The following is a 19304-nucleotide window of genomic DNA, read 5'->3' on the forward strand; positions in this document are numbered from 1 at the left end:
GATTGAGAAGGAAGGTAACAATTAATTCCTGATTTTTTGTTTTACAGGTAGGGCAGCTTTGACCAGGCCCCAGAGTACTTATCTAAGATCACATTTTTGTCTGTTTATTGTTCCTTAAGAAAAATTTTATTTTATTATTACTTATTTTATCATTGTTAGTGAAGTAACATTGATTTATAAGATTATATACATTTCATATGTGCAGCATTATATTTCTACTTCTGTAGAGCATGTTGTACACCCTACAACATGCTCACCAGGAAAAATGTATTTTTTTGTTCACCTTTAACCCATTCATTTTGCCTTCCCCTTCGCCATCGCCTCTGGTAACCCACTGCTCTGTTATCTGTATCTATCTACATGTTTGTTTTTGTTTGGTTTAGTTTGTTCATTTATTTTGTTTTTTGTGTATTTATTATTTTATATTCCACCTATGAGTTAAATCGAATGATATTTGCTTTCTCAATTTGACTTATTTCATTCACTTAGCATAAGACCCTCAAGGTCCATCCATGTTGTCAAAAATGGCAAGATTTTTATCTTTTTTTATTGCTTGGTAATACTCCAATATATTCCATTCCAGTCCATATGTGTTCCACACCTTCTTGATTCAGTCATCTGTTGATGGGCTTAGGTTATGTCCATATCTTGACTCTTGTAAATAATGCCACAGTAAACATGGAGGTGCAGATGTCTTTTCAGATTAGTGTTTTCTTGTTCTTGGAATAAATACCCAGAAGTGGGATTGTTGAATCATATGGTAGTTCCATTCTTAATTTTTTAAGGAATCTCTGTACTGTCTTCCATAGTGTCTGCACCAAGATGCATTCCCACCAACAGTGTATGAGGGTTCCCTTTTTTCCACAGCCTCTTCAACATTTGTTATTTCTTGCCTTTTTGGTAATAGCCATTCTGACAGGTCTAAGGTGATATCTCATTGTGGTTTTGATTTGCATGTCCCTAATAATTGATGATTTTGAACATCTTTTCATGTGCCTATTGCTGTCTGTATATTTTCTTTAGAAAAATTAAAATGTCTGTTCAGCTCCTCTCCCCATTTTTTAATCAGGTTGTTTTTTGTTGTTGAGTTACATGAGTTTTTTATATTTCTTGGATATTAACCCCTTATTGCATATATCATTTGCAAACGTCTTCTCATTCAGTAGGGTCCTTGTTGTGTTATGCATAGTTTCCTTTGCTGTATGGAAGTTTTTTAGTTTGATGTAATCCCATTGTTTATTTTTGCCTTTGTTTCCCTTGCCTGAGGAGACATATCTAGAAAAATATTGCTAAGACTGGTGTTGAAGAGCTTACTGCCTATGTTTTCTTCTAAGAGTTTTATGGTTTCAGATCTTATATTCAAGTCTTTAATCCATTTAAGTTAATTTTTATATATGGTATGAGATAGTGGTCTACTGTCATTTTTTTGCATGTGGCTGTCCAGTTTCCTCAACACCATTTAATGAAGAGGCTGTCCTTTCTTCATTCATTGTATGTTCTCTTTGCTCCTTTGTTATAAATTAACTGTCCATATATGTGTGGGCTTATTTCTGGGCTCTCTATTCTGTTCCATTGATCTACATGTCTGTTTTTCTGCCAGTACCATGCTGTTTTGATTACTGTGGCTTTGTAGTATAGTTTGAAACCAGAGCATGTGATACCTGCAGCTTTGTTCCTTTTTCTCAGGATTGCTTTGACTGCTTGAGGCCTTTTGTGGTTCCATATAAATTTTAGGAAATTTTATTCTACTTCTGTGAAAAATACCTTTTGAGATTTTTTTAGAGATTGCATTGAATCTGTAGGTTATTTTAAGTCATAAGGACATTTTGACAGTGTTAATTTGAATCCTCGAGCATGGAACAGCTTTCCATTTATTTGTGTGTTTTTCAGTTTCTTTCAACAATGAGATCATATAGTTTATAAGCCAAAGTTTTTCTCTCCTGTGCCCAAGATATAACTCCCTTCAGCCCTCAGGTAAGGCCCTAAGGCAAGAAGGGGCCGTAAGCTGTTGAAGCTTCTCCAGCAGTTTTCTGTTTTCCCCAGGGTACTCCTACAAATATTATCATTTTCTTTTTATTCAACAAAAAGTCTTGGGAAGCATTGCCCTAATTATCGTTCTCTAAATGAATATCTTCATAGTTTTCATTTAGATTTTCATATTTAAATTTTTTTTGCATTGAAATATAGTTGGTTTATAATATTATATTAGTTTTCAGGTGTGCAGCATAGTGATTCAATATTTTTATAGAGTATACTCCATTTAAGGTTATTATAAAATCATGGGTATATTTCCCTGTGCTGTACAATATATCCTTGTTGCTTACTTATTTTATATATACTACCTGTCTTTTAATCCCCTACCGCTGTCTCACTCCTCACCTAGATTTTCATATTTATTTTCATAACATAATAACAAAAGCTACTGTGTATTGGATATGCATAAATAGATGTATCCCATACATTGTAGAGAGAATTAAGTGGGACATTTAATGAGGTTGTAGGTATTGGTATACCTGTTTTACAAATGTGGAAATTGAGATACTGAGAGGTTATGATTTGCCCATGATTACAGACTGTTTAACTGGTGAAACTAGATACTTCTGACTCTGCAATGTAGTGCAGACTCCCATCTTACTGATCAAGACTATGCAAATTTTTTTAATTTTGTCTTTTATTTTTTGTTGAGAGGGGAGGTAATTAGATTTATTTATTTTTAGAGGAGGTATTGGGAATTGAACCCAGGACCTCATGAATGCTAAGTGTACACTCTACCACTTCAGCTGTACCCTCCCCCAAAGACTAGACAAATTGACAAAAGATTTCTTACTGAAACTCTAATTTTGGTGGGAATTTATTTAGAAAAGAAACTCAGTCTTTTAAGAGAGTTTGCAAACCCCACTTCACACTTAAGGGTTGAGTGTTGATCATTAGAACTTTACAAAAACATTCGAAATTTTGAAAATTAGGAAAGAGTGTTTTGTTTCTTTATAAAATGGTGTCGTTTTTTGACAAAGTCTACCTCTTGACGCTACTCTCCTAACTGGAGTTGTAACTGGAGCCCGTCCCTTCTCTGCTGTGCAGGGACTCAAATCCATCACTTCTCCCCTTTGTCTCTATATTGGCAGTTTTCCCCTTTCTACCAGATAATTCCCAACCATGTATAAACATATTATTTCTTCCATCTATAAAAAGCCTCTTTTATCTCCACATTCCCCTGTAGCCACTGCCCCGTTTTTAGCTCCCCTTTGTGACCAGATTCCTACACAGAGTTTATATACTCATTGTTGACTCCCATTTTTAAAAATCTACTACCAAGCTTTGCCCCCTCATACCAGTCCAACAAAGCTGTTCTTATCAAAGCCCCCAGAGATCTTCATGTTGCCAAAAATCTAATGGTCAGGTTCTCGGTTCTCCTCTTACATGACCTCAGCAATATTTGATACAGTTGATCACTCCCTACTCCTGGAAACACATTCTTTAACTGGCTTCCAGGGTACCACACTTTGACTTTTCCCATTCCTCACTGGCTGTACCTCCTCACTCTCTTTCCTGGTCCTCTCCATCTCCTTGACACCTTTTGCAGCTGCCTCCATGCATTTCCACCTAGTTATCTAATAAGCATCTTAAATTTAACATGACCAGAAGCAAACTGTCTCTCCAACTTTGCTATGCCGTCAGTCTGACCCAGTGCAATTAAAGACAACTCCAGTCTTCTGGCTCAGACCAAAAACCTTGAGGTCATCTTCAACCTCTTCTCTTTTTCAAATACCATATTTTATCCATTAGCAGATCCTTTTGGTTGTGTCTTCAAAATTTATGATCTCTTATCATTTTACAGATACTCCATTGGCCCAAGCTACCATTATCTCTTGCCATAATTTCTGCAAGAATCTCTTAAGTGATCCCCCAGCTTCCTTCTGTTTCTGTTAAACATTAGGTCAAATTGGATCACTCCTCTGCTCAGATAAAGGCACTCCATCTCACTCAAAGTTTAAATGATTAAAATGGCCTGTGACACTACATGATCTGTGTGCCTAGTGTTCCCACCCTCATTTTACTACTCTGTTCTCCTCACTTGCTTAATCACCTGTTCTGTTAACTTAGGCGTGTTTCCCACCTCAGGTCCTTTATATTTACAGTTCCCTCTGCTTAACCCAGCATTCACAGGTACCCGAGAGCCCTACCTCCTCACTTTCCCCACATCTTTAGATGCACCTACTCTAACATCTGTCCTGACCACGCTGCCACACCTGCTGCCCATTCACGCCTTCTCTGCTTTATGTTTCTTCAAAGCACTTAGGACCTACTGATGCACATCTGTTTTCTTTCCTACTAGGGTGTAACCTCCATGTGAGTAGGGATTTCCATCAACTGGTCAGTGTTGGATTCCCAGGTACTGATGTCTGATCTATAGTAAGTGCTCAGTAAATATCTGTTGAATGAAAGAATGAATTGGTCCTATTTTTGAGAAATCAGAGTATTAGCTTAGATGAAAACCTACAAGAAGATGTATAATGAGATGGATTTGATCAGGACCAGCATGGCGACTGACACCCATCCACCAAATTCATCTAGTTTCATTTTAATATATGACATCTTGTTCTATCAGCTACTTCTTAAACCTCAACACATTAATGGATTTTAAACAAGTGGTTTGCATTTTGGTGCTTAAATCTTTAATAATTTTTCAATGATTTATCTACTTTTGGCTAAAGTTGTCACATCTATAAAATGAAAAAAAAATCTGCTTGAGCACCAACTAAAAGAGAAGGATAGGAAAGTGGAGCGTGTCATTCAGCAGTGTCTCAAGAAGTTTCTACTCTTAAAATGCTTAGCTTTCCCCAAGAAATTATGTTACATAAAACTTCTACTTTGCTCTTTTTTTCGTGTCCTGTTCATTTATTTTTCAACTATCTGTATTAATCAAAGGAAAATTATCAGTTGATTATTTAATAGCAGATAATCTACTTTGGAATTTTTCTATTTCATGCCATCTTAAAAAAACAAATGCAAATGGGCAGTTTTATGTTTTGTCCAGAAAGAAGAGTCTGAAGGTAGAAGACATTAATTCAAATGCTTTCCCTATAAATATGCTTGTTGTGTAAACAGCCTGTTTCAGTCCTTGTTTGTTCCGACTGGAAAAAATATGTCCACTTTTATTAACCAAAAATATTTTCACATGGAGGCAGAAGGAGAACGGGTTGCTTAGTTGTGCCTCCTGAGCTCTTCTGACAACCATGGTTTGTTAACTATTTATCCTTGGTAGATTTCAAGTTCCAAGGCATTAGTGATGTTTATTCAAGCTATCACAGTGTTTTTGGCATTGCCAGATTCTGATTTGTTCCTATTAGAATTTCATAGGTTCCTAAATTTTTCTCATTCTTCCAACATTTTCCTCATCACTGTTCAAGGATAAATTTCAATTTAGCCTATTGGTACCATGAAACTGATCTTCTAGTGGTAAGAAAATATATTCCTCCCTGTACGGAAGCCTGATGTTATTCTGTGTTATGTCCTGAGGTTTTCAGGTTTCAGGTGCAAGATACTTTTGGATAAACTAACATGAATAAAATCAGTCATCTGTGCACAAATATACTAGATTGCATATGAATTATATCTATTTTATTGTAATGTTGAAATCCTTTTATTTGGAGAAATAGTGAAGAATTTAACTCTTTAGGGAGAGGGCATAGCTCAAGTGGTAGAGTGCATGCTTAGCATGCACAAGGTCCTGGGTTCAATCCCCAGTACCTTCTCTAAAAATAAATAAACATCTCCAAATAAAGTAATAATAATAATAATAATAACAAAATAAAAATAAGATGCAGCTTCTTTAGAACACATTAAAAAAAGATAAAGAATTTAACTCTTTAAGTTTCTTGTTTGAATGCTATAATTTAAGTGATTGATTCTCTCAGCTGTTTGTCTACAAAAGTCCTTGTGTATGCCTATTTCTCTGGCATAATTATTAATAGCACCCTCTTTTACTCTAAAAAGCACCTAAGTTGAAAAATACATCATCCAGACACTATTGATAATACTAGGATACTCACTGTTCTTTTGCATTTTACATAGGATTGATAAGCTTTTTTCTGTCCTGTTTTCTCTCAATTCACCTCCCACACAGAAATACAGGATGGGTGCGGAGAGAGAAATGTGTGTACATGGGGGATGGAGTTAGTAGGAAACAAGATGAAAGAATTATGCAGAACATCTTGGCAATCAAATGTTCACTTTCTAAAAAGCATTTCTAAGGATTTGAAATATTTGAATTTTTATATCGTAAAACGTTTGTTATAATATTGGCCAACTCCCAGCATCTTTCTCTGTTATTATAATTACATTTCATAATATATTCAGTTTGCACTTTTAAAGCTTTAGCTCCATTAGCTTGTACATGCTATCAGTTTTTCAGGTTTGTCTCTTGAAGAATATTTGAGTTCCTGCTATTTGTCCTGTAATTGTATTTCTGTTACATTTTTTAATGCATTTGACATTTGCAAATGGATTGTTTATTAGTTATGTGACAGTTATGGTCTTATATGTGGCAGGAATCAATCCATCTGGTGTTTTATCAAACCAATCTGAGTTTGAAAGAGCATGGGCCATGAAAACAAGTATATCATATATTCACAGTGCTTCCAAGGCTTTTTTTTTTAATTGAAGGATATTCAGTTACAATGTGTCATTTTCTGGTATACAGCGTAATGTCCCAGTCATCTATATATATATATATACACACATATATTAGTTTTCATATTCTTTTTCACTAAAGGTTATTACAAGATAATGAATATAGTTCCATGTGGTACACAGAAGAAATTTGATTTTTATCTATTTTTATATATAATGGTTAACATTTGCAAATCTCAAACTCCCAAATTTTTGATTCAACATGTATTTGGGCTAGGAAATAATCATGTAATAGAAATCTCAGAATGACAGAATTTCCCAAGGAGAAGATATCTGTGAAAAAGGGGAACTATTACAGTTTAGTATAAAGAGCATGGACTCCTGGACCACACAGGTTTCTGCATTTGAGCTCCATGGTTTACTTGCTGTGTGACCTCCGTAGGCAAATGCTTAACTTGTGTGTGTTTCAGTCTTCTCCTTTGTAAAAAGGAGGTAATGAGGCACACTACACTTTGTGGAGTTGTTGTGAAGATTAAATAAGTTGTTAAATGTAAAATGCCTAGAACAGTTCCTAGCACAGGGTAAGCACTCTATGTTTGCTATTACTGTTACTGTTTGTGGAAGAATAGCTCAGTTTCTGTCTCTCAGACTTAGCTGGTAACGTTGGATGTGTCTCTGCCTTTATGTGAAAAGGAATTGTGCTGCTGCTTGTTAAAGTGTGCAGGGTGTGGGCGGGACATAGAAGACATGGTTACCTAATTAGGAAAATGGGTTTACACGGAAATCTTACCAACAAACACTTATGAGAGGACCTGTTGGTAGAAACGTCAGATTCTAGCACTTTCTCCCATTCATCTCAGTTTTCTCTTTTTAAATTAACTTTTTAAAATTTTTTTGGTTTATTTTTTTATATTATAGTTGATTTACAATGTCGTGTGAATTACCTTTATTTGTCCTTCAAGGTCCAACTTATACATCTTCCCTTCATTCACTCATCTGTTCCTTCAGTTAAAAATAATCAACTCCTCCTCTTCTTTATGTGCACAGATTTCTGTTTATGCCTTAATATAGCACTAATGATGGCTAGCCAAATGATGGAGATTGTGGCATAGTGAATACAAGAACCCTCTAATCACACCTCCTCTTGTAAGCTCTAATGTTAGTTTATTGTGGGGTTTTTTGTTGTTTGTTTTTGGTTTTCATGGGGGAGTAATTAGGTTTGTTTATTTAGTGTTTATTCATTTATTTACCGCCATTGGTACTGGGGATTGAATCCAGGACCTCGTGCATGCTAAGCACACACTCTACCTCTGAGCTATACCCTCCCCTCCATTGTGGGTTTTATTTCATACCCTGTGACTTGCTTTTCTTCTTTCTTTTTCCTACTTTCTTTTTTCTTCCAGTTTTATTGAAGTATAACTGACACACAGCACTATATAAGCTTAAGGTATGCAGCATGATGATTTGACTTCTATGCATGAAATGATTACCATAAGAAGTTTAGCAAACATACATCATCTCATACAGACGCAAAATTTTTAAAAAAAGGAAAATGTTATTTCCTTTTGATGAGAACTCTTAGGATTTACTGTCTTAACAACTTTCATATATGAGCTGCAGCAATGTTAATTGTGTTTATCGTGTTGTACATGACATCCCTAGTATTTATTTATCTTATGACTGGAAGCTTGTTCCCTTTGACTGCCTTCATCCAATTCCCCCTCCCCTGCCTCTGGTAGCCACAGATCTGACCTTTTTTTCTATGAGTTTGTTTTTGAAATATAATGACCTGCAACACTGTGTTAGTTCCTGGTACATAACATAGTGATACCGTATTTCTATACATTTCAAAATGTTCACCATAATAAGTCTAATTACCATATTTGCTTTTATTTCTAATGCCCATTGTTGCAGTTAAAGGAAATACAGTTAGGGACTGAAACTTCTGCAACTACGCATCTAAGCATTTCATGATTAATTAGTAGTGTAAATATATCTCCTTGGACTTTTGCTACTGAAATAACTTATAGAATTGCAATGCTATAGTAATTGATAAATGAAAATTGCAACCATAGTTTATCCAGGGCTGAAAAACATATAAATATTTAATATACTTTTTGAATTGTATTCTATCTATAAAATTAAATTTCGTGTTTCAGTTAATTTGATAATAGTAGAATATTTTTTGAAGGTCATTGCAACCAGAATGATATCAGAAAATAATGACATGCCATTTTGTAATATCTACTTTTAAATGGACCTCCTCTTAGATAATCTTATACAAAAGTTACTGTCTTTTTAATAAAAGTTACCTGTACTCCAGTTTTTTTTTAATTATTTTATTTCTGGCTCATAAGCTGTTTTACTGATAAATCTTTGTTGGTTGACATGTTTTAAATTTTAAATTTGTTGTTAGCATCACCATGCAAAAGATGACATCGAATATTGACACAGCAAGTGTGACCACTAAGCATTTCTAATAGTTATTAGATAGATTTTTTCAAACTGGGTTTTCATGACTCCCTACTAGCATTCTCTATGAATAATAAAAACCAAATATCCAGTGCAGTTCTTCATGGGAGATAGGGTGATACGATGTAAAAAACACTCACTTTGGAGTAAGACATAGCTGGGCTCAAATTATGGCTTTACCACTTAGGCCGAGTGACTTGGGCCTGGGGACTTAAGCCCTCTAAACTTCAGTTTACCCAGCTGTAAAGTAGGTTAGAAAGTACAACATCAAAAATTTGTAGAGGTTAGTGAACATAATCATTTAGTCCAAATTTATGTTATAACTGTTAGAGAAGAGGATTTAAAAAAAAATTGTGACTCTCTAAAAGATTACTGTTGGTATTTTTCTTAACCTAAACTTCCACTTTGATTAAAAACAAACAGGATTTTTTAAACTTTTTTTATTGAGTTATTGTCATTTTACAATGTTGTCAAATTCCAGTGTGGAGCACAGTTTTTCAGTTATACATGAACATACATTCATTGTCACATTTTTTTTTTTTTCGCTGTGAGCAAAAAACAAACAGGATTTGATCTTTGAAGGCCCATACCTGGCTGTATCACTCCTGATTACTCACTGTTGTTACTTCCCACCTTTTGGACATTCCCCTTAACTGTCCCTAAATGTATCTTTCTGTCAATTTCAGTCCCTGCTGTCATCAGCATTTTAAGTCGATGACTAATACTCTGGCCTCATTCTTCGTTGTGCCCTACATGAACATTGACCTTCATCTCAACTCTGCTTCATTTTGCTACTCTGATGGTTACACCCTGGATCTTAAGAACTAAAATGGAGCTGAAAGCACTGCTCTACCTCTGAATCACCATTCCCTGACAGCAGTCTCTAGTCTTCCATTTTCTTGTACAACCACTTCTTAATGTTTGTCATCTTACCAGGACTTCAAGTCCTTTGTCCCTTCCACTGTCGCCTAATCTCAGTCCTTCTGTGTTCCCATCTCTTTCCTTTCTCTACGAGTGAAATCCCAAAGCCCATCAGTTCTGCTGTTCTCTTGCTCATATCCCAAGCATCAGCCCCATCTGGATTATTGTGATCTCTATATTGTACCTCTCACTGTAATATTTTATAGATCACTTATTAACTTCTCAAAACCTCAGCCTTCTTGTGGAAAATGTGTTGGTAATTATACCTACCTAATTAGATTATGGTAAGGATTAAATGAGTTGCTGTATATACAGTTTAGCCTATCTTTGACCTGTGTGGAGAAGAATTGTGGAGAAAGGTAACATGACATTTAGAGATTAGACCGTGTCTGTACCGACCCTGCTGTGTGCTGCTAGAGAAACTCACCGAGCCAGGCACGTTCATGTAATATACACTTTGGCTCACCAACCCCTAATGTGTCCCTAAGCTTATCAGTCAGTCCAACTCCAAGCAAGCCCATTTATGAGTCTTTAAAAGGTGGGTATTTATGTATTTGGAATACCTGAAACATGTGTCTAAATTTTAGAAACCTCCGAGAAGCGCGGGATAATGCCATGGCAGAAAAGGACCGAGCAGTGACGGCTGAAAAGGATGCTCTAGAAAAACATGATCAGCTTTTAGACAGGTAAGCACCTGGAAAATGGAAATGTTAAAACTCTGATTTTTGTTTCTTTTAGTCTTTCTTTGAGAATATATCTTTTTAATACAAGCTTAATTTTCGTTTCAGTTGAAGTATAATTTGAAATGTGATAATTTACATATGTAATAATTGCATAGATTGAAACAAGGTGAAGAACAGCTCCATCACCCTAGGGAGTTCCCCTCTACCTTTTGTGTCAGTCTCAACCACCACCCATCAAGAGGCAAACATTTTGTAATTTCTGTCACCGTAGTTTAGTTTTGTTCTTCTTGGACTAAAAATAAATGAATCATATGCTAGGTACCCTTTTGTGTCCCTAACTTCTTTCACTCAACGTTACGTGTTTCACCCATTTTATGTTGCATCAGTGATTCATATCTTACTGTTGCTGAGCATCAGTGTACCACAGTTGGTTTATTCATTCACCTGTCAGTGGACATTTACTTTGTTTCCAGTTTGGTGCTATGAACATTGTAATATGAGTCTTTTTGTTTTTATTTCTCTTGGATAAATACCTAGGAGTGAAATTGATAATCATCAGATAGGTGGGTGTTTTACTTTAAAAGAACCTGCCAAACAACTCCAAAGTGGTTGTACCATTTTATGCTCCTCATTTCATTCTTTAGAAACCTGTATGTTCTGCTTCATGTATGTTGGAGAGAGGGGAAGTGAGAGAATGATTTGTCTTTAATTTATCAATAGAAAAGTTATTTAAATAGCCTAGTTAGAAGGAAAATCACTCATGAGTATTAAGGTAAACAATGTATTTTAGTGTTTCGACAACATGCAGAGTAAACAGAGTGGTTACCTTTTTTTTTTAACTTCTCATTTTGAAATAATTTCAGACAGAAAAGTTGCTAAAATAGTACAGAAAGTTTTCACATACCTTCGACACACTAGTAAACTTGAAAATAAACTTTGTAACTAATCTCAATGAGTCTTTTCATTGTTAAATGAGGATTGCAGATTAATTTGTGGTTTAAGCAATACGCGAAACTAAAAATTCAGGCCAGGTTTTCATAGAATTAACCTATTGTTAATCCTCAAGAATGTCAAACTCTTTGAGAATGGCTCAAATTGTTATACTTCTGCTTTCACATCAACCTTATCAACTTGACCTATGGAGGAATTTTAATAAATGTAATAATGAAGAAATCTTTTCTATAATGTGAAAGTATGCTGATTCCAGAGATCCTAATATAAAACAAAAAATTTATAAATCAGAGTGCTGGTGCAACCTATTTTAAAATTACTTTTATTATGTATAATCCTTCCATGTGTAACTCTCTGTGATATCCACTAAAGATTTACCTGGCTTTTTGTTGATACTGTTTTTGAATGTGATGCATTTAGTAATGGCTCTAGAATTATATTTATAGACAAATTAACAAGCTTTAAAAGAAAGTGTAAGATTTTAGCTGGTGAACCAGAACTTGTATTCAGATAGAATCTCATAACTTCCTAGCTTTGGTATGTTTTTGTGAGTTTCGAGAGAAGAGAATAATAAATTTGACCTTAAAATTGGCTACTTTTTATTTATACTAAGCTTTGTAATGTCCTAAACTCTGACATCTAAAATGCTTCCTATCCTACTTGTCTGTACACTAGAAACTGGTATTTATCCTAAAAGCCATGGGATACTTTAGTACTAAAAGTATCTTCTGAATTACTGAGAATTCAATAATGTAAAGCAAGTTAGAACAGTGTGTTGCACACAATAGTGCTATAGAAATCTTTGGTACTATTATTACAGAAGATTTTGTTCAATTAATCCTGTTATTAGGCTCTACTAATTGAATTTTTGCTATTCAAAAGTTGATCATATCTTTCCAAATCATTTTCCACTACCTATTAAATACATTGGAACAGCTTATTTTAAAATTGCCACATGAAATGAGGTTTATTTTTTTTCTTAATTCCTTGAAGTAATCATAAAACTTTGCTTATTGAGAGCCTAATTTTCAGCCAACCTTAAAAGAATTATGACAGTTTTAAAATCAAGACAAAGAAGGAAAAAAAGAAAATGTTTCTAGACACAGTAAAACATTTTTGGTGTAGTGTTCAGAACTTTAAAGGATATTTCAGGACCAAGGATTTATTGAACAAAGGAATGAGTAATATCTGGAATCTAAAACTCAGAATAAGCTTGGACTTTAATAAGATGCTTGAAGCAGCTAAAGGTTCTTATCTGGTTTTTGTGCTATAATATCAACAAGTAAAGGGGAAAACCCTCATGCTTAGTGCTGCTCGATGATTTCAAAAACATAGGATGCTGGGTATCCCCGCGATTTAATTCTTCTTTAATTAATCTGTAAATTCACTACAATTGATGTCAAAAATTTCAAAAGGCTTGTAGTGAAACTTGACAAACTGACTGTAAATTTTTTTTTCAGAATATCTGTGGCCATTCTTGTGACTATTCTTGTAGCTTTACTCTTCCGTATGAATTGTTATGGTTACATTTTTCACGTTAATACCTTTCATCCACCCAGTATCCATTTTGGGGTATGCTGTAGATAGAAAATATATTTTATTTTGTTCACAAAAATACCAGTTTCCTTAAGTTAACATGTAGCTATAATGGGATCCATATAAAAATACCAGCAATATTTTTTTGTTTAATCTACACTCTAACTTCCTCTCATGTTGGATGGTGTGGGAGGAGCACAGGCCTTCTGGGATCCTGGGAAGGGAAAATAAGTTAGGGATGCATTGGGATTAAGTGGTTTGCAGTCACTCCTGTTCATAGTTAAATTATTGCTAGCCATTTCTGAGTAGCAGTGGCTTCCAGGAGTACTCTTATGACCCACTGTGCAACATAGGTTACCCATGGGTTATGAGAGATAGGACTGTGTCTCAGGGACCGTTACTGGAAACAGGGCTTCTTGGCTTTTTTTATTCACGGAGGGAGATGCATGAAACAGTAATTTAGCCTTTATTTTGGAGGGGATGACCTGGCAGTATTCAAACCAGTGGGTACTTAAACTTTTTACTGATGTGGTGGGTTCCCAAATCTTCATGGTGTTTTCTCCCAGCTTCACTGAGGTATAATTGACAAATAAAATTGTAAGATACTGAGTATAATGTGATGATTTGATATACATATGTATTGTGAAAGGATTCTCCCCTCATCAAGTTGATTTTTTTTCCATCTATCTATATTTACTTTTGGGTGGGAACATTAAAGTTCTACTCTCTTAGCTAATTTTTTAAAGCAAATTTCAATTATGCAATACAGTGTTGTCAACTATAGTCACTATCATATACATTAGATCCTCAGACTGTATTCATTTTACAGCAAGATTTTTTTTTAATGAGACATCAAGTCTATGGTTCATATGTAAAAACGAAATAAGTGAGTTTCTGAATAAGAACAAAAACTTGTACCAGGTTACTCAGGTATCCAGCCAGGTGAAAAAATGGAACTTTGGATCCATACCTTACACTTGTACCAGGATAAATTCCGTGTAGATCAGATATTTAAATGAAAACTATTAAAGTACTAGAGAAACCATAGAAGAATGTTTTCATAATCTTGGATCATAGAAGGCTTTTGGAACTCAGAAGATGTAAAAATTAGAGTTGAAAATCTTGACTACCTGTACATGAAAATTGTTAGTATGGTGTTACTACCATAAACATCAAAAGATGCATGCAGTCTGGGAGAAAATATTTGTAACTCCCATCACAGTCATGTGGCTAATCTCCCCATAGGAAGACCTTCCTACAAATCAATAATTAGTGAACATTAGATTCAAATTAACACTGTATTAATTTTCCTCCAAAAACTGAAAGATTGATGATACGCTGTGTTTGCAAGATTAGAAAAACAGGCAGTCTTATACATTGTTAGTGGGATTTTAAATTGGTGCAGCCTCTGTGAGAGTAATTTAATAACACCAATCAGAAGAACAAATGCACATTGTTCTTGACTCAGGAATTTCACTTCTGGTACATTATCCTACAAGTATCCATGCTAGGGACAAAATGACATGTTTATACCAACTTACTCTTTATAGCATAGGTTGCAATCACAAAAGATTGGAAAGACCCCAGATGTCCCCTAACATTTAGGAAGTAGTTGCAATAAGTTATAGTACATGGATACAGTTATAGAATAAAACATGTAGCCCTATGAAAGGAATGAAAAGGAATGAAGCAGCTCTCTGTTCTGACAAGGAGAATTCTTTGAGATACGTTGTCGAGTGAAAAAAAGTAAAGTGCAGAACCATATATGTATATATACATATGACAGTCCCAGTGTATATATGCAACAGTTTTTTTTCACACAGGCTTTATATATAATGCTGTCTTTTGTATACAAATTAAAGAACAAAACATGACATACATGTGTATTTTATGTTTGTGTGTATTTGCTTATGTATATACAAGCATTTATTACTTGTGAAGCAGGAATTTGAGCAGGTGGGGGACAGATGGTGGATATAGATATTTTACAATACAGTTGACCCTTGAGCATGTGGGGGTTACACTGCATATAATTTATAATTGGCCCTCCATATCTGCGGTTCCCCCACATCCTCGGGTTTAACTACCTGTGGACCTTGTAGTGCTGTTGTATTTACTATTGAGAAATAACCCATGTATAAGTGACCCCTCAGAGTTCAAACCTGCATTGTTCAAGGGTCAACAGTTCTGTTCTTTTTCACTTCTTAAATATTGAAACTTGCCAATATGTTCCTTATTTTTCAATGTTTTTAATTAAATGTAAACAAAGAATGATTACTATGAGTACTCATATGCGAATATATATCAAGTCTTAATTACTGAGAAATATTGAGATATATCCCTGAATACCCCTATTGGACTGTTCACTCCCTTGCTGGGAGTGAATAAAAGTAGTAAATAAATATCATCTTGTTTTCATAAATGGGGAAATGGTAGTAGATTCTTGCAACTATTAAGAAGAGACTAGTAGATCTGATACATCATATTTTGATAATTTGTAACATACTTTGGTATAATGAGTTGATGCAATTTTATATAAACTTTAAGCAAGTTACTTAATTTTTTTGAAAATTAATTTTTCATTGTCAGGTAGGGACGATGATTCTAACCTTTCAGAGTGTTTTTTCAGGCTTAGATATGGTAACATACTAAAAGTACATGGTTTAGATTATGCTCAGTAAGCAGTGGTTTTAGGATTGCTATTAGAGGTTAGGATCAGTTGTCTAAGAAAGAAAGGCTGTTTTGCTTTCTTATCATTCCTGTTTTCACTGGAGTAATTTAATTTCCTTTAAGAGCTTTTCCTTTGCATTCACGATTTGGCTGTTAGGCACAAGAGGCCTAGTTTTCTGCCTGACTTGACTTTTGATGTACCTTTCTCACTAAGCTTAATCATTTTTAGCTTTTGATTTAAAGTGAGAGACATACGACTCTTCCTTTCACTTGCACTTAGGGGACATTGCAGGGATACTAGTTGGCCTAATTTTAGTACTGCTGTGTCTCACAGAATAGGGACACCCTAGGAGAGGGAGAGAGATGGGGAGACAGGTAGGGAGTCTGTGAATGACCTTAAGTGCTAAGCCGTACAGTCTGGGCGCCATTCTGTTGAATGACATGATTAGAGCCCTCAGTTTTAGAACAGTTACCTTAGAAGAGTGAGTGATAAAAATAGGACTAAATTGATAGTCGGGGAACAGTTGAGAGAATATATCATAAATAGTTCTCTGCCTTCTATGGCATGGTTTATAGCACCCCAAAACAATCACAATAGTAATATCAAAGATCAGGGATCCCAGATCACTGTAACAAATATAATAATAATGTAAAAGTTTGAAATATTGTGAAGATTACCAAAAAGTGCCGCAGATACTGAGAGGGCAAATGCTGTTGGAAAACTGATAGGCTTGCTCGATGTGGGGCTGCCACAGACCTTCCATTTGTAAAAAATGCAGTATCTGCAAAACTCAGTAAAGCAAAGCACCGTAAAATGAGGTATGTCTGTATAGGCTTAGAATTGAAATGTAGAAAACAACGTGGAAGATTTCGATATGGAGATACTTCTCTACAGCAGTAGAAGTTATATCTAGAATGTGGTTGGTGATTATTTTATTTATAGACTCATGCTGAGTCTGGGCACCCAAGCTCTAAACCCAAAGGTCTTAAGAGGAAAATGACCAAAACTGTTCATAAGATTTTTTAAATGTCCTCTGAGTGCTAGATTTTAACTTCCTACAAATATATCCGAAGCATTCTTAGACAAATGAGCTGCATTTCTCACATGATAAGACCTCAAGTAGCAGAACTGAGACCACTGGGTAAACATTATGGACAAGAATAAAGATAAACCAAGCATTCAGTAGGATTGTGTTTGTGAGGACTGAAGCATCAAGTAGGTAGGTTGATGAGTTTGAAGTCCCTTTTGATCCTGGAATTATCTGTTAACAGCTCAAAAGAGTTAATCCACTGGTACAGTTACCACGAAAAAGGAATGGTGAATCCAAGCTATTTTTGAGAGTATTTTCTAAAGCTCTGCGGTTCACTTTTCCTCTTTTTTTTTCCAAAATAAAAACCTAGTGTTTAGGACTTTTATTTTTAAAAAAAACACTATGTATTTTTTTTTAATATCCACGGGAATTCTTCTGAGCACAGATTGCTTACAATATTTGAGAAATATCCTGTATTTGTGTGTGTGTGTGTGTGTGTGTGTATATAGTGAAACCCAAGGAAAAATATTTTTTGTTTTATTTTTCAGAGGTTGGGTTTTTAATACTCAAGTACGCAATTCTGGCTTCCTTTGTGTCAAAATCGGAATAAACAAATGTGTTTCAGTCTTTACATGCATTGTGATTTCCCTGAATCGTGCTTAAGAAAAGCCTAGGACATGTCTACACACAGTTTTCTAGTCAGGTATAATTAATCTCAACTTTTTCATTTATGTTGAAAGTTTTGCTTTACCAAACGCTCCATTTCATAACTAAACAGCCTGTGTTATTATAAAAAGAAATGTAAGGAAGTAGTAAGCCACTTCCAAACATAAATGAAAAGGGCTTTTTGCACACGGACTTTAATTTTCTGCAAAAGAATGGTCTTTTCTCAGGCACATAAAAGACCTGTGTATGTCTCAGTTCAAGTTTAACAATTTATCTAATAATAAGTAACAAACACCCAGCTTTCATGAGCACTAACAGTTATTACCTCTTATTCTGTTGCTTTGAATTTCTGTAAGCACTCTGACAATCCTTTCTGCCACAAAGGGGAAATTAAATTCAATCAGTGTGAATAGAATAAATTTGAATACACCATTACACCTGGGGGATCCTACTGGCGGGGCATATATTTGAATCTAAGGTGTAAGCTTGCAATCCAGAATTAATTTTAATTTTTTAATTTTTTTTAGTTATAGCTATTTTCATTGTTTTTGAAACTATGTTTCAGTATATTTGGAATGGTTTTCACTGTGTCAGAATTTTTTAATGAATATTACTTGAAATTATGCTTTCAATCCCTACAACTTCTCTGGTAATAGGAGAATTTTGGCCTCACTTTTTACTCATAGAGGACAAAAGTAAGAGGGAATTGGAGATCAAGTGAGCAGAGTAAGTGATTTTTATGTAACATTGGGTCAGTTTAAAGCTTGATGTAGAAGCCAGCTGTCCTAAATTTCCATTCAGTGCTTTATCCCTAAGAGTGGAACAGTTTGACATGCCTTTATTCTGCCTCTTGTCATATTCTTACTTTGTTTTTTCTGTGTTTATCTATTTTTTAACATGCTGCCAGCTTCTTCAGCAGGCAAGTAAATGTTTGTGTCATTTGCAATATAAACCTAGTGGGATAGAGGACATGAGATTTGAAATGAAAGCTATAATGATATTTGAAATAAAAGCATAGTGTTGCACTTAAACTTTGTTTACTTAATTCTGTGATAATTTTATTCATGTTCTCAGTTTTCATGGTTACACAAAGTAATGCACATCATAATTGTTAGTTGAATGCAGAAGTTCTTAATTCTCAATCCTATATTAAGTTATTCTTTTGACCTTTGTGAAAGAAAAGATACACAATAAATTCAAGCTTCTTAAATAATTTTTTAGTGTTTGAATTTTTTTCTTTGATAATTTGCAAAATGCTGTCATTATCATAAGCCACTCTAATGATTCTGCAGAGTTTATAAAATTATCTTTTTTTTTAAATTTTGGGGGAGAGGTAATTAGTTTTTTATTTGTTTATTATTTATTTTAATGAAGGTACTGGGGATTGAACTCAGGACCTCGTGCGTGCTAATCATGTGCTCTACCACTGAGCTCTAGCCTCCCCCAAAAAACTTATCTTTTATTACTTGATTTTTCTTATTCCTTGAAATGTTCTATTTGCCCCCTGGTTTGCTTCATTTATATTGAAATAATGTAGCTCCATTTTCTCAAATTTTCTCTTGGCTTTTAAGCTGCAGTTCCATTTGGTATATATTTGTCCACTTGAATAGGATCTCTCAAGCTGGACTCTTTATATCCTAAGCTACCCACAAGTGATTCCATTCCTTTCCCTGTAAAGACTTTGGACTTAGTAGTACATAATGTAGTGTACATGAAAGCATTAAGAAATTTATTGCTGAGA

General features: G+C 34.7%; 1 protein-coding gene across 6 annotated transcripts in view; it reads left to right on the top strand.

Annotated features, from left to right (window-relative positions):
- Window positions 1-19304, top strand: part of PIBF1 (progesterone immunomodulatory binding factor 1) — a 171558-nt gene that overhangs the window by 44472 nt on the left and 107782 nt on the right. For all 6 annotated transcript variants that reach the window (XR_012080055.1, XM_006210284.4, XM_072976344.1 and 3 more), the window contains one exon: window positions 10614-10712. Coding sequence is in view for 5 of the 6 variants with exons in the window: in XM_006210284.4 (XP_006210346.1) it covers window positions 10614-10712 (99 nt within the window). In the remaining variant the exon portion in view is untranslated. The remainder of the gene's footprint in view (window positions 1-10613; window positions 10713-19304) is intronic.

Source organism: Vicugna pacos, chromosome 14 (genome assembly GCF_048564905.1).
Source record: "Vicugna pacos chromosome 14, VicPac4, whole genome shotgun sequence".
NCBI classification, from domain to species: domain Eukaryota; kingdom Metazoa; phylum Chordata; class Mammalia; order Artiodactyla; family Camelidae; genus Vicugna; species Vicugna pacos.